Here is a 16,017-nt window from a genome sequence, read left to right on the forward strand (position 1 = left end):
CAGGGGGAAATTCACCTCTAGGTGTTAAGAGGCTGGGAGGACCACAGGGCAGACCTCTCTGTCAATGGGGACTTTGTTCCTGGGTGCATCCCTGAGCAGAATCCGAAAGCGAGATGTGCCGATATGACAAAGGAGTCTGGGACCTCACCCCTTGACCCAGAGATGCCATGTATGTTTCTAAGAGTCTCTTACACAAGGAAATGGAACAGAGGTGCATGTGTGTGTGTGTGTGTGTGTGTGTGCGCGCGCGCGCGTGTGTGTGGCAAACCCCCAAATAATTAGGTTATAAAAAAGAAAAGAATGAGAAAAGAAAAGCAGTAAAAGGAGCTGACGACTAACTATAAAGATGTAAAAGGAAAGGCCACGCCAATTTGCATCCCAGGAGAAGGGGGAGGCGCAATGGGGACGATGGGGTTTGGGGGGAACCAGGACCAGAGAAAGGCGTGTGTGGAGGATCAAGTCCGGTCTGAGGAGGGCACGGAGGGTCAAGAGGGAAGAAAGGAGGGAAAGGAGGAAGCGTGAGGAGGGAGAAGAGAAAGTGACAAGGTAAGAAGAGGAGGAAGCAGCAGGGGAGGGAGGGGGAGGCTGCGTCCCTGTCTGTTTGCGATTAGCACGGAGCCCGGTGCAGAATGGAGTAAACAGAAACTTCTAGGCGTCCCCACACCCCCCTCTGAGGCAAAGCAGAAATCAGATGCTCCATGATTAATCGCGGAGAGTTCAGGACACGACCACAAACGCTGTGCGGACTTGAAACTGCCTTTTCCCAGTCCCCTTGCCAAAATGGGAGTGGGGGGTGGGACGGGAAGGGGTGGGGGCCCCGCCTGCTGGGGGCCAGCATGGAATTCTCCCTGGCAGAGCTCAGAGTGACACTGACGGGCAATCAGCTGCGTCCAGAGCAGCAGGCAGCATCCGGGGGAGCGGGGCCGCTGGGGGCGCCCCAGGCGGGCTTCCTGGAACCCCGGCTCCTCGGCCGCCTGCCTGCACCCTGACACAGGCCAGATAAGAGCCAGGCCGTGCTATCAGAGCCCGCAGCGCGCCGTCCCCAAGACGCTGCGAAGAGGACCGGGACAGTGGGCTCCTCCGAGGTGATCACCGGAGTGGCCCGTCTGGAGGGGCTTTCCCCAGTCCTGGCTCCTCTCTCCTCTCCCCGAGTCCTGCTGTGGATGGGAGCCCACGCTTGCTTCAGCGGTCAGCCACACTGCTTGGAGGAGGATGGCGTGACAGGGTCCTAAAAGTCCAGACCCGCTGATGGTGAGTGGGAAGCCACTGCTCCATGTGCAGCTGGTGTGGGAACCAGACTCTTAGAGGGTAGGGAGGTGTGAGGAGGGCAGCACATCCTCACTTTCCAACCTGGCAGCTCCCAAATCCAGTGAAGGGAGCCTGTGTTGAAGCTGAGATGGCACTGCAGTATCTTGCTGTGTGGCCTTGGGCAAGTTCCTTCCCCTCTCTGGGCCTCAGTCTGTCTCTAAAATGGAGTGGTTGAATGAGGTGATCTTTAATGGTTAAGGGGCTCTTGCTATGATTGCTAGTTCTTGTGTGTCTGCTGTGTGCTAGGAATTGTGAAACTGTAGATCTGGGAATCCCCACAAGCCCCCATGGAGTAGGTATTATTAATATTCTCCTCATTGTACATGGAGCAAACAGAGGCTCAGAGAGGAGAAGTGACTTGTCCAAGGTCACACAGCTAGTCAGTGGCAGAGATGAGAATCAGATCTTGGCTTTTCTAACTTTACTTTCACTAAACTCTCCATCCCAGTATGTGTATTCTATGTTCTCTGAGTCTGGGGAACCCCAGGAAGCAGGGGTGAAGGAGGAGGGAGCATTAACTGGAGGAGGAAGGCAGAAAGGTTGGACAGAGGAAGAAGCAACAGGCTCAGTAGCCTTTAGCTCCTTGGCTAGTATGTCAGCACACTATTCTGGGATGGCCAAGGGCTCCTGACTTGAATGAACAGTACCTAATGTCATTTGCTGTGTTTGCTGCCCTGTTGGACAAGACTCCTAGGCATGGACAAGGGAGTTAATATTAGGCAGGGGTGGAGAGAGCGGGGTGGGGGGTGGGGGGCGGAGAGAGTGGCACATGCCTCTACTAGATTTTGTTCCAATTTTATTTCGCCTTTTCAAAAATGTGTTTCAAATCATTCTGGGTCCCCACTGCTCTTCTGGACGGAACAGAATTGTGAAACACACACAGTTCTTTCCACATGGCTCCCCCCCCCCCCCAGGGAATCACACATTAATATTATCGCAGGCAATTTGCATATACTTCCCTGCAGCTGGGGCCGGCAGCAGCCAAGTGATAAGAAGTATACAGCAGGGCCACGGCAGGTGGGAAATCCCTCGGGTTCCAAGCATCTGGGCAGAGTTGGAGGTCCTGGCACCCAGATGTTGCCCCCTGTTTTCTCTTCCTTGGAAAATTCCATCCTGCAGCAGCACTGTACTGACTCAGACCTCCTGTCTTTGTAGGGGCTGGTTCTGCCGTGGGCTCAGGCTGAGGCCTGAGTGGTGGTCCTAGCTCTAGGGTAATGGCCTTGTCCCAGAAACCCCCTCAGTGCTGGGCAAACGGAACGGTTGGTCACCCTGTCCGTATTATCTGTGCTCCTCAGGTTTGTCACCTCTACTGTAGCTGTCTGGTAGGAATACTGTATAACCATGTGCTACGGCACATCTCTCCCCAGTTTCATTTTCAGTGATGGCAAGCGGGTAGCCTGTTATCAGCCACACTGGGAATGTTTACACTTGGGGAATTGGCAAACAAGTACAACTCAGGGCTTGAGTTATTGTTTTGTTCGTTGTCTAGATTTGAGAAAGTGAGGGAGAAAAAGTTAACTGACGCAGATTAAACACGAAAGTCTATTCTCTTTCTAGCTGTTACATGTGAATAGCTAAAAATCGAACATGTTGCCTATTTCATGAACAAACAAGCTAAGTTCTGACATGCTCTTTGTTGTATCATGTTGGTCATACTCCTTAAGGTAAAATTAAATATCAACCAGTATTCTTCAAGAACTACAATCGCTCGCCTGTTATAACCATAGGTTGACTACAGATCTAAGAACTAGGGGCAAAAATCAGTAAAAACGTCCTGTGTGAATCAATTGATACGAAATTTACAAAAAGGAGTATCATAAACATTATTTTTATTTGTAAATTGTGTGCTGCACGTCCTTTACATCAATACAATCTATAATAAGCCTAAGTATACATGTGTGTATGGGTATTGTACGTGTGTGCATGTGTACGTTTGCATCTATTTGTATACACACATGTGCACACACACATGTGCGCGCACACTTTCTCCTTGAGAGCTGGTTGTTCATCCTTCACCAGCACAGCACTGCTCCCGCAGTGAATGTGCTTGTGCCCAAGGTCTCAGAAGCCCTGTCCTGGACTGTCCTCAGCCCTCACCCAGAAGGGTGCAAACTCCAGGCCTTGGACACAGTTCCCTCAACTTCCTCTTCTCGGCAGAAACAAGCCAACAGCCAGAGGGCTCTCTCCTGCCCTGATCGCCAGAACAGACGCAGCGGTTGGGTGGGGTAGGAGGTGTCGTCCACACTTACAGCATCTCCGGCGGGCCCGTCAGCGGCAGTGGCCTGCTCATTCTCCACTCCCCCTCGGGTCTTACCCCTGCCATCCTGCATTTTCACGCACAGCGAACAGTTCCCTAATACAAATGGCATCTTGGCACAAGCAGAAGGAACAGCTAAGCCAAAACTATAGGAAAGTTAAGACAACTTTCTATTTTTAGAAACTTTAGGAGCCAGGTGGGCCCTTTCCAGCTCTCCCGAGCCAGCAAGCACGAGAGGAAAATATTTCTCCATTCCAAGTTCAGCCTCCCTTACGGCTGAGGCCAAGGCGGAGGCCCAGGTAGGGACACTGGCGAAGGGCAGGAAGTGTGCTGTGACGGCAGACGGGAGCTGTGTCGCAGCAACTTTAAAAAGAACCAAAAATGGGATTTATTATCACTTTATTTTGCAATCCTGAGGTTAAATCTCCATTCCAAGTAATTAAGGCCAGGTGTGCCTATTTTTCCAGCCCATTCATTCCGTTATATTCATAAGTTACAAAAATGAGATAATTTTCCATTCTATTCTGCCTCTTCCTTTTTTCCACTTGACCATGTATCCTGGGTGTTTTTCCTGGTTAACCCACGAAGACCAGAACCATGCCTTTCAATGCCAGCATGACAGAAGTCCCAGGAGGTTGTAAGAAGAAATCCCTTTTGATAACCATGTCTTTACTTGCTAACCAAGTCTCAAACTTTCTTGACCCCAAAACGCATTCCGTAAAGAAATTTGATCAGCTCTACCCTCAACCTATAACTGGAAGCCGACCACTTTCTGTTACCTCCACTGCGCCACCCTGGTCCGAGTGGCCATTATCTTTCTTTGGACCATGATCGTTGCCTCTTAACCAAGGTCTCTGCTTCTCCTCCTGCCTCTCTGACGGTGTTCTCCACTTGCAGCCACTCAGGTCCTGTTAAAAGGAAATCAGGTCCTGTCCCTTTTCTGCTCAGGACACCCTCATCCCCTCCAGTCCTGACTCCCTCTCACCTAGAGTGGAAAGCAAAGTCCTCACCATGGCCACGAGGTCTAGCAGGGTCTGAACCTCATCTCCCTCACCCCCCTCCTCACTGTTCTTGCTGTTCTCAATTGTGCCAGGCACAGTGCTGCCTCAGGACCTTTGCACTTGCTTTCTCTTCTGCCTGGGACACTCATTGTCCAGATCTCCACGTGGCTCACACCTTACCACTTATCATCCAGTGTCTCATATACTATATATTTTTCTTTTCTTAAATGTCCCCTAAAAGGTGAATTTCCTGAGGGCAGGAATCTTCCCCCCTCCTGTTTTTCTCAGTGCTGTAACCCATAGTAGGCACTCAATAAATGCTTGCTACACATAGTAGGCACTCAATACATACTTGTGGAAATATTTGCTTTGCTATGTTGCCAAGGGTGACAGGACAGCCAGACTTTTGGGGAGAATCCTAAGTTAGCGTCATGGGGAACCTTTAGCCTCATGCTGTATTTAATTTATGAACAACACATTTTATTTTATTTTATTTTTTTACAGAGACAGAGAGTCAGAGAGAGTGATAGGGACAGAAAGACAGGAATGGAGAGAGATAAGAAGCATCAATTAGTTTTTCGTTGCGCATTGTGACACCTTAGTTGTTCATTGATTGCTTTCTCATATGTGCCTTGACCGTGGGCCTTCAGCAGACCGAGTAACCCCTTGCTGGAGCCAGCGACCTTGGGTCCAAGCTGGTGAGCGTTGCTCAAACCAGATGAGCCCACGCTCAAGCTGGCGACCTCGGGGTCTTGAACCTGGGTCCTCCGCATCCCAGTCTGACGCTCTATTCGGTACGCCACCGCCTGGTCAGGCTGAACACCACATTTTATTTTATTTTATTTTTATTTTTATTTTTTATTTTTTTGTATTTTTCTGAAGCTGGAAACGGGGAGAGACAGTCAAACAGACTCCCACATGCGCCCCACCAGGATCCACCCGGCACACTCACCAGGGGCGAAGCTCTGCCCACCAGGGGGCAATGCTCTGCCCCTCCAGGGCGTTGCTCTGCCGCAACCAGAGCCACTCTAGAGCCTGGGGCAGAGGCCAAGGAGCCATCCCCAGCGCCCGGGCCATCTTTGCTCCAATGGAGCCTTGGCTGCGGGAGGGGAAGAGAGAGACAGAGAGGAAGGAGGAGGGGGTGGAGAAGCAAATGGGCGCTTCTCCTATGTGCCCTGGCCGGGAATCGAACCCGGGTCCCCCCGCACGCCAGGCCGACGCTCTACCGCTGAGCCAACCAGGCAGGGCCTGAACACCACATTTTAATAGCCTGTGCTGCCTCACTAAGTGGCCCTTCACTGGCAATACAGTGACAGTGGAACTGTGCATCTTCAGATGTGCCTTTCAGACCAGCCGGGGCCCAAGTTCTGAGCCCTTCATGTGGCCCCTGTGCTCATCCCGTCTGTCCCAGGTGGGCTTGGAGGGCAGCAGCACCCTCTTCCTGACCTGTGTCCAGATAGACCCAGGAATCGGGCAGACTGTGGGACTTGGATCCTGTTGTGGTCGGGTGGCTGTTACCGTGTTGTCCCTTGATTTGAACCCCCCAGTCCCACCCCAGTGCTGCTGGCAGCCCTCCTCTGAGGACCATGCCCAGTATCGCCCCCCTCAGAGGGGAGAGAGACCCTGCAGGGGAAGCATGAGGAAGGGCCATAAGTGTCCCCTCCAAACACACCTTCGGGTGCCCACACCCGCCGGGGAACAAACAGGCTCATCACTGGTTAACCACAGAGGGAATAGCCTAAGGCCTCTGCTCCTTTACCTAGGAGAGGAGTCCCCATGGATTCCTGGTCCCCAAATCCAGGTCTAGAGAGCTTTCTGCAAGACTTTCAAAAACGGACCTCGTATGCCTGACCTGTGGTGGCGCAGTGGGTAAGGCGTCGACCTGGAAACGCTGAGGTTGCCGGTTCAAAACCCTGGGCTTGCCTGGTCAAGGCACATATGGGAGTTAATGCTTCCTGCTCCTACCCCCTTCTTTCTCTCTCTCTCTCTCCCCTCTCTATAATGAATAAATAAAAAATCTTTAAAAAAAATGGACCTCGTAGGTTAACCAGTGTCATCCCAATCAAATTAAAAAAAAAACAACCCAAAATAAATGGACCTGAGGGAGAATAAATCATCGCCTCACCACAAACACACTGAAAGAGGCGCCTGAACGGCCCCCTTCTATCTAAGTCTCACTGCATCTACTTATAAAATAAAGAACTCTGCACCCCCACTGCCCACTGAGAGCCAGACTCTGACCATGACTTCCCACGGCAGGAGCTGCTATCCTGAATGTCGCATGCATCACCTCTCTGCACCTCTCACACGGCTGAGCTCCCTTTCCCAGAAGCCTCAGTCACTGTGCTTCTCTCGTGCCCTTCGTTTCCAGTTGGGTTGGGTGCCCACTCCTGACACAGCTCTGGAGTACGTGGTTGGCGTAAGTCTGCCAGGGCGGTCCCCACAGCTGGGGGGGGGGATCAACTCCACTCAAACCAGTGTCTGGGGGACCCCAAAGCCAACTGCTGCTCCCAGAGGGGGGAAGTGATGCTGTACAACAGGGGAGCCATGTGCATTCCAGGTGGGCTGGTTCGGGCTGTCGACCTCAGTGGCCATCTTAGTGCAAAACAGGCCAGCCCAGTTGAATAGTGGCCACTCTCGGCCGCGTCTGGGTGAGCCTGCCAGCCGCACACGGGCAGCTGCACACAACATGTCTGGAATACCTATTCCGGAGGGTAATTCCCAGGGATAAAGCATGTTTATCCTTTCTGGAGGGAAAAAAATTCCATTTCTGTTGCCAATTAGTTCTGCTTGAAAACAGCTTTCCTCAACACCAACACGTTGGCTGTCCGGCCTTGAGTTCTGCTGATGAGCTCCAAGGGGTGGGGGGGAGACAGATTTTTCTTTCCTTCCTCCCCTCTTCCTCCCCTCTCCCCTTACGAAACCCGGCTGTTAGTGATGAAAGGGGTCCTGTGGATTGTTTCATTTTCCTTGTCATGACTCCAGGAAAGGCCATAAAGATAATCAGTGAGCCCCGCTGGCCGTAATTGACTGGAGAGAGAAGTTGGCTACCACAGCATCCGAGTTATCGTGCTCTGTTCTGGTCAGGCCTCTTCTAATGACACCTGCGCTCCCGGGCCAGCGCAGGGCGGGGAGTGCTGAGGGCGGTCCGCGTGTTTCTCTTCTTTCCCGGATTCTGGGGTGCTCCCGGCAGAGGGAAGCTTGGCAAGATGGTGCGGCTGGGAGGCCGGGTGGCAGAGTGGTCTCGAGCATGACCTCAAATCCCGGCTGCACCATGTATAGCCATGGGCCTGGAGCCAGGGACTGGACCTCTCCATGCCTCAGTTTCTGTCTTCATTGAAAGTGATGATCGTGGTCCAGTCCCAAGCTGGATGGAAGGATTAATACGCCGGGATGAGCCTTGCCCACCTGCGAGGTTCTTCCCAAAGGTCAGCTTTTAGTATTGGCTCACGACCCTCCCACTCTTCCTCCGCCGACACTTGGGTCGTATATGGCTGTGCCAGAGTGTCTTCAGTCTCCTGTTGATGGACGTGAGATCGGTTCCAGTCTTTTGTGATCGCAAACAAGGCTGCATTGAGTAGCTTGTGGCTTTGTGTACCCAGCCCTCCCCTAAGGTATGCGAGCCCCACGGTAACCTTGGCTCTGGCCCTTCCTTCCCGAGGCCTGCAGAGTGAAGAGTGGTGCACAGGGCGAAGGGCCAGCCCGGCCTGGCATGCAGACGGGCCTGTGTGGCGGGGCGGGGTGGGAGGCAGGACGGATTCCTCCCAAGTCCCTCGGGAGAGTGAGGTGCCAGGCGTAAGTTTCAGCAAGTTGGGGCTTCAGAACCTCCAACTCCCAGGTTCCTGGCAAATGCCCCGAGGTGATCTCAAGAGAGGAAATCTGTGCTTTGCAGATTCTGCACATCCTTTGTGATCCTCTTCCTCCAGGAAGTCCCCTAGGATCTTTCCTTTAACACCCTTGACTGTCTCTGCATGGAGTCAGCACCCATGCTTATTCAACCCCATTTTGAAAAGGTAGGGCAAAACCTCACAGGTAGAATCAGGAAGGCCCGATCTTGGTCCTGACTTGTAAGTGCCACCACCCATGTCACCCCCTGGGCCTCCGTGTTCTCATCTATATGAACAGAATAATAATAATGGTAACAACTCTCAGGAAGGTTTCATAAGGTCTCAGGGACATAATGTGTATGAACTGTTTGGCCCTATATCGGGCACTAGAAATACAAGCTCATGTGAGGAATGTCACAGCTATGGCCTCAGCCTCCCACTGGGCCGTGGGCACTTGTGGGCAGCAGTATGTGCTGTGGAAGCAGAATTTAAAGGGAGTCCAACCTAACTGGGGGACCTTGAGCAAGTTGCTCCCTCTGAACTGAGTTTTCTCTGGAAAATAGGGGTCAGAGTGGTATGCATCTTACAGGCTTGTTGTGAGAATTCAAGGAGGCAAAGCACATGATGCTTTGGATCTAGCAAATGCTCAGTAAATGGTGGCTACTGCTGATGTTGCTAAGCGTCAGTGTCAACAGTTATAAGTAACCTCCCAGAGACTGGCACGGCGTTGTCGGGTATGGAGTTGGTGCTTTGTGAATATGAATGGATTGACCCACAGTCCGAGTCCTCGTGTTATGAAATAGGGTCTGGGGGGAGGCACTGATACAGGCCCAGTTCTCACATTGCTGACCCCTTCGGGAGGACAGAGGAAAACAGCCCAGCACGACCTGTGGCTGTCACCTGCTCTAGGCTCTCGTCTGTGAGACGACAGACCCGGCTGTCGTACCCCCAGTTCACAGTTAAGAAAGCCGGTGCCCAGAGAGGGACATCTCACCCGCTCTCTACGGCAAACCTGCAGCCCAGCAGGAGCCGACCCGCTGTCCTCACTCTCGGGCAGTGGTCCTCACCGTGACCCTCGGCTTGTGCAGGAAACAGACCGCAGGGGCGAGATCCACTGTCCCTCAGAGGCCAGCGCCCTTGCACATTTCTGACATTTTTGCATCTTGGGACAAAGGGTGAAGAAACTCAGATGAACTGTTTTGGTTTCCTGGTGGAAAAACACTCCTGACCTGGGTTGGGGATCTTTGCTGTTGGGCTGCACCCTAAGGGTGGTTTTGTCTGTATTCTGTTACCCCCCCCCCCACACACACACACTCTACTGCTCAGCAGCAGCAATTGCAAAAAGCCCAGATAGAGTAAAGCCAGGGATGACCTTTGAATTGTTTGAGGGCATTGAGTGGGAGGGGGCTCCCCGCACCATTGGTGCTGCCCGGGCTCCCGCCTGGTCGGCCGTTGGACTTGCCCTGAGCCAGACAGCAAACGAATGAGCAGCTACTCCCTGCCTTGGCAGCCCTCTTCCTGGTGTCCTCTCCTCCTCTTAGAAGGACTCTGGATTTAGGGCCACCCTCATCCAGTACAAACTCATCTTCACTAAGTACATCTGCAGAGACTCCATTTCCAAAGAAGGCCACGTTCTAAGACTCTGGGGACACATGTACATTTGGGGGACACTGTTCAGTTCATGACACCACCTAATGAATATTGGCTGTTAATAACACTCCTCTTACCACACAATTCCTGCAGCATATTCCAGGCTTTAAAGAAAATTTTTTTTCTATTGATTTGAGAGAGAGAGAGAGAGACAGAGGAGAGAGATGAGAAGCATCACCTTGTTGTTCCACTCAGTTGTTCCATTTAGCTGTGCTCGCATTGATTGCTTCCCATAGGTGCCCTGACTGGGGATCAAACCTTCAACCCCGGCACACCAAGATGACGCTCTATCCACTGAGCAACCCAGCCAGGGCTCTAAGCTCCTTTCTTTTCTTTTCTTTCTTTCTTTTTTTTTTTTTAAAGATTTTATTTATTGATTTTAGAGATAGGAGAGAGAGGAAGGTGGGGGGGAGAAGAACTGGAAGCATCAACTTCTAGCTGCTTCCCATACGTGCCCTGACTGGGCCAGCCCAGAGTTTCGAACCAGTGACCTTAGCATTCCAGGTCTATGCTCTATCCACTGCGCCACCACAGGCCAGGCCATAAACTCCTTTCTTTCATTCTCCCACTTAGCCCTCTTCACAACCTGTGAAGTGGGTTCTATGAATACGTGTTTGAGGCCCAGAGAGGTACACTGACTTGCCCAAAGACACACAGCTAGTGAATAGTAAATCTGAGGTTCAGACCACACACCCCCCCTTTTTTTTTTTACTCCAAAGCTGGTCAGGTTTCAAGACTCTCCAATCTCATCCCAAAGGTGTGGAGTGGGCATACTCTCTGTCTCAGAATCCCGTCCATCTGAGATGTACTTGTCCTAGTCCACACCTCTCTCCAGACACATCTCCTCCAGAGAGGCTCTGATAAGGCGGTGGGGGGGGGGAATCTCGACTTTAGAGTGACAAACGTTAAGCCGCGTACCGTCTCAGATCACTGGTGTCCTGCTCCCCCATGGGTAGGAAGCCGCATGACCCCGTGCGTGGAAGAGCATGCCAGAAGCACACATGTCAGCGCTGACAGCTGGGAACATTTTAGGAGTCATGACTTAGGGCTACAGATTGAAAAATGATCCATTAAGGTGTGATTTATTCAACATCGAGACAGTGCTATTAAATGCTCGCAGTGGTTCACTCTGTCGGGTCCACACGCCCTGACTTGTGGGCCAAGCCTGGCCAAGACCTTCACAGGATGACAGCAAGGAGAGAGGGGGGCCTGGTGGGACCAGAGAGTGGGCCTGACAGAGACAAATGAGCTTGCTGCCACATGATGTACGACAGTTTACATTTTAACACGCCTGGGTCGCGGCCGTGGAAAGAACTTGCTTTGGCTGATGGGAGACGTGTGCATTAGGAGCCTCTTGGAGCCATGAGCTCGGAGTCAGGAAGGAAGGATTGTAATTTCCAACAACTGTGGCTTTGGGGCCAAGAAATAGTCGCTGTGTCAGCAGGGCGAGCCGGGAGCCTTCCCCCGGCCAGCGAGTGGGTTGGAGGCCTCTGGGGAGATCAGGGGTTCCCGAAGGACAAAGTCAGCCTGCAGAGCTTGGCTGGGGGTGGCTGGCCAATGTGAAGGAGCTAGCCACATCACGGAGAACACTGTCCCAAAGCCAGACTGCCCGGATTCAAATCCTGCCTCCGCTACCAACATGCAGGGGCTTAGCCGGTCTCTGTGTCAAATAGGGATTATAACCTAACCTACCTGCAGGGTGGTTTGTGGGGGTTCCCTGAGCTAGTGGCACAGAGGGAGCTTCTTCATTAATGCTGACCGTTGTCATGGTGGTGACGGGGCCTGCTGGTGGTACAGAGAAGGGCGAGAGCTAAGACGAGAGGGAAACAGTGCTAGAGCCTCTCCTGGGGGCTCTGTAGGGGGTCAGGCTCCCAACTTGCCTGATGCACACTGGGCAGGAGCCTGCTCCTAGTACCTGCCCCTTTGGGTATCTGGGTGACCAGTACTGATGTCGGTCATCCTCCACCTTGAGTGGCCCCTGTGCCCCACCTCCGAGAGGCTGTGGGATCAACTGGAGATGGGGAGGACCCAGAAGAGGGGTGGGATTATCCCCAAGCTCAACCTGCTACAGGTGAGTTGCCTGTGGGCTGCCAGCCAGTCTCCATCAAGGGTCTGCCTCTCATTCCCAACTGAGAAGTGAGGGAAGAACAGACAATGGCCACGTGTCCCCTGTGACCCTTCTGCCCAGGTGGCTCCAGCCCCGGATGAGGTGAGGAACAGGTGTGCATGCCTATGGACAGCCAAGCCAGGTTTAGCGCAGCGAGTCTCGCTTGGGTTTGGGATCGCACAGACCCGGGCGGGGAGTGCTGGACAGAGTATCTGATAAGGCTCCCGAGTCCTGTGAGGTGTATTCAGGTCGAAGTTTATTCTCCTGACTTGGAGTCAGCCATCTGTTACTATGTGAATGCTGACATCTGACCCCTCCCCTTTGTCCCTGTCACCCCCAGGACTGACTGCCGAGGAGCTGTGGCCAGGCTGTGGTACCCACGCCAGCTGGCTGTGACTCTCCCACGAGGGTCAGTTTCTAGGGATATCAGATGCTGTGGCTGTCAGCTTGTTTGTCCCTGTGGAGCCAAGCCCGGCCAAGTTCTGGGCAACAGCTGCCCCACAGAGAACATAACCCTTGAAGAAGGGACAGCAGAACCCAGCACAGGATGCTGGACGTCCTGGTTGCTCAGGTCACTGGTCCTTGGGAGCCCCAGGAGGAACTGGCCGGTGAAGTGAGGATGGAGGTAGGATTTCACCTTGGTGAGGGACCCTCCCGGGCTTACAGATGGGCCCTTGGCCCTGTGACAGTTGCTCAATGAGAGCTCTTCACAGCTTTGCTCCAACCGGCCCCTTGGGTTTTCTTTCCTGAATCTGTGATCTTCTCCCTGCTCCAATCAGTGGTCCTATTCATTCATTCATTCATTCATTCATTCATTCATTCACTCACTCACTCACTCACTCACTCATTTTCTTGGTCCTTGTAATGAACCTGTAAGATGGAAAGGTGTGATTGTTATGCCCCCTTTTTTGATAAGGGTACACACGTGAAGGTTAAGTGACTGGTCCATGCTTGCAGAGCTGTGCGAGTTACCTACTGCAGCATAACACACGGCCCCTCAACTTAGCAGCTTAAAACAAGATGTTTATGATCTCAAGTTTCTGCAGGTGGGGGGGTCCAGGTGTGGTTTGGCTGGGTCCTCTGATTCAGGGTCTCTCACAGGCTGCAGCCACGGTGACGGCAGGGCTCAGTCATCTCAAGGTTCAGCTGGGACAGGGGCTGTGTCTGGGTTTGCTCAGTAACATGGGCAGGATTTAGTTCCTTGTGGGTCCTTGGACTGAAGGCCTCAGTTCCTCTGTGGCTATTGGCTGGAGGCCTCAGTGCCTAGCCACATGGGCCTCCCCAACATAGCAGCTTGCTTTATCAGGCCAAGAAGGAGTGTGTGTGTGTGCGTATGTGTGTGTGTGTGTGTGTGTGTGTGTGTGTGTGTGTGTGTATAGAGAGAGAGAGAGTATAGTCAATGTCTTCTAAACCTGATTGTGGAGATGACATTCCATTACTTTGCCATATTCCATTTATTAAAAGCAAGTCACTAGGTCCACTCACACTTAAGAGAGTCTGACCTCCAGGAGGTGGGGTTACCAGGGCCACATCAGAAGCTGTCCACACGAGGGCTGAGCCAGGCTTTGCACCCAGCAGGGTCTGACCCCAAAGCCTGTGCCCTGGAAGCTGAGAACAGAATTCCCCCTCTGCAGTCTCAGAGTGGCCGGTCCACTGCCGATCAGGCCAGAGCGGAAGCCCAGTTACACTTCCCTGGACGATCACTGAGCACTGGCCACGCTGCAGACACCGTGCGGAGTGGATGGTGTGGCTCCACCCACAGGAGCATCCCCCTTGGTGACTGACATGGGGCCCATTTACTCACACTGTCCTGTGTGGATGTGGAGAGGTGTTTTTTGTTTTTTTTTTTAATTTCCCGTAATTGACCTGAGCTTTCTCACAAACCCCAGTCCTAGGGCAACAAGGGAAAACACCAGATTTCGTGTAATCTGGTCAGTTTAATCTGATCTAGGACAGCAGGTCTTCGGGTAATGCTCAGCTCAGGTGTCTCTGGGCTCCCCCCTCGGCTCTCTCTAGGATGGCGCCCTCGGGTCTGTGTGTCCGGAGGTGTGTCCACGGTGAGACTCCACAGCGAGGGGAACAGGGCAGGCTCAGCAGCCATGTGTATTGCCCAGGTGGCCGTTTCCTTTCCAGTGTTTGTGGAGGAGCTCAGGGCCTGGGACCCTGCCTGGCTCCCTGTCTCCACCTTGGCTCAGAAACCCCCATCTCCACTGCAGCTGGCCCCTGACCCTGGCTGTCACCGCCGGCCCCAGCTGCAGTCACAATGCCCCTTGCCCTAACAGCGTGTCCTCAGCATATGTGGATCCCTATCCTGGCCACGGGGAACCCCGTGTAGCCAGGAAAAGCGGAACATCAGAGCTTCCTTCCTTTCAACCTGCTGCGTCTCAGGGTCCCCACTCTAAACTGGTGGCTGGTGGTCTCGATGCAGCTTCCCCCTTTGGGCCCCCAGGGGGGTCGTGCGAACCCCTGACTTGGAGCTGACTCTACTCACATTAAAAAAACATGAATACATAGAATTATCCACAAAAGCCTATTATCCACCAAAGTCCATTCTAAGCACCTCACACCTGAATTCACATAATGCTCACAGCAACTCTGTAAGGAGCTACTCTTAGTCCCACTTTACAGATGAGGAGAGTGAGGCACAGAAAAGTAAAGTGATTTACTCATGATGACATAGCTAGTAAGTGGCAGAGCCGGGATTTGAACCCAGGTAGCCACCTCGTACATGCTCCTGTCCTTTCCGGGCTGAAGCCAAGAGGGTCGGAGGGGATGCCCTTCTTCCTTCTTTGCTTGTGCTCCTGCCCTAGGTCATGAAGGAAGACTCTTCTCCTTTCTCAACAGTTTGGGAAAATTCTATGTCTGTGCTACATTAATTAGCAGCTAATGGACTCATATATATATATATATATATATTTTTTATTTTTTATTTTATTTTATTTTATTTTTACAGAGAGAGAGTCAGAGAGAGGGATAGACAGGGACAGACAGACAGGAATGGAGAGATGAGAAGCATCAATCATTAGTTTTTCGTTGTGCATTGTGACACCTTAGTTGTTCATTGATTGCTTTCTCATATGTACCTTGACTGTGGGGCTACAGCAGACCGAGTAACCCCTTGCTCAAGCCAGCGACCTTGGGTCCAAGCTGGTGAGCTTTTTTTTGCTCTAATCTGATGAGCCCGCGCTAAAGCTGGTGACCTTGGGGTCTCAAACCAGGGTCCTCTGCATCCCAGTCCAATGCTCTATCCACTGCGCCACCGCCTGGTCAGGCATTAGCTAATGGCTTTTTTTTTTTTTTTTTTTTTTTTAGCTAATGGACTTTTAAAAAAATGTTTTCTCACAGTGGTGGCTTTTAAGTCTATTATGTCACGGGAAAATCTGTTTTGATTACGAGGAACTGACTATCGCCATGGTGCGGCTCTGTAGTCCTCTGTACATATCCAGACCTGATGTGAAGGGGATACTGTTTACCCAGAAAGGCAAAGAGGAAAGTATAGTAATATTTTTCAAACGATTGCCTGTTACAGAAATGAGCACACATTTCATTGGTCATGGAGAAACAAAGAAGAACAATGAGGGTGTACATCAACTGTCGCGGTCCGTTCAGGCCACTGTAATAAAAGCCCCACAGACCCTGTGGCCAGAGCTTCTGCCACAGCTCAGGCTCTGTCAACAGACTCTGGGATCTGCGCAGAGACTCAGCCTCAGTTTCCCCATGTGGGAAAGAAAGATCAATCAACCCTCTGGAAAGATGAAGCAGATAGTTCTCTATAGGCTGACCCAGCATGCAGAAAAGAGCAAGTCTCAAACTAGGGTGGCTGGGGAGGTCATGACCATCCCCCATTGTAGAATGATGCAGAAGTTC

General features: G+C 52.2%; 1 protein-coding gene across 3 annotated transcripts in view; it reads left to right on the forward strand.

Moving 5' to 3' along the window:
• Positions 1-419: 419 nt before the first annotated feature.
• The window catches only part of RIPOR3 (RIPOR family member 3), a 70,310-nt gene continuing 54,712 nt past the window's right edge, over positions 420-16,017 (forward strand). For 2 of the 3 annotated variants that reach the window (XM_066236432.1, XM_066236430.1), the window contains exon 1: positions 864-1,251. In XM_066236432.1, coding sequence (XP_066092529.1) covers positions 1,249-1,251 — 3 coding nt within the window. In that variant the 5' untranslated portion in view covers positions 864-1,248. Of the gene's footprint in view, positions 547-863; positions 1,252-16,017 lie in introns of those variants that run through there. The other variant, XM_066236431.1, reaches the window with a different exon arrangement.

The sequence above is a fragment of the Saccopteryx bilineata genome, chromosome 6 (genome assembly GCF_036850765.1).
Source record: "Saccopteryx bilineata isolate mSacBil1 chromosome 6, mSacBil1_pri_phased_curated, whole genome shotgun sequence".
NCBI classification, from domain to species: domain Eukaryota; kingdom Metazoa; phylum Chordata; class Mammalia; order Chiroptera; family Emballonuridae; genus Saccopteryx; species Saccopteryx bilineata.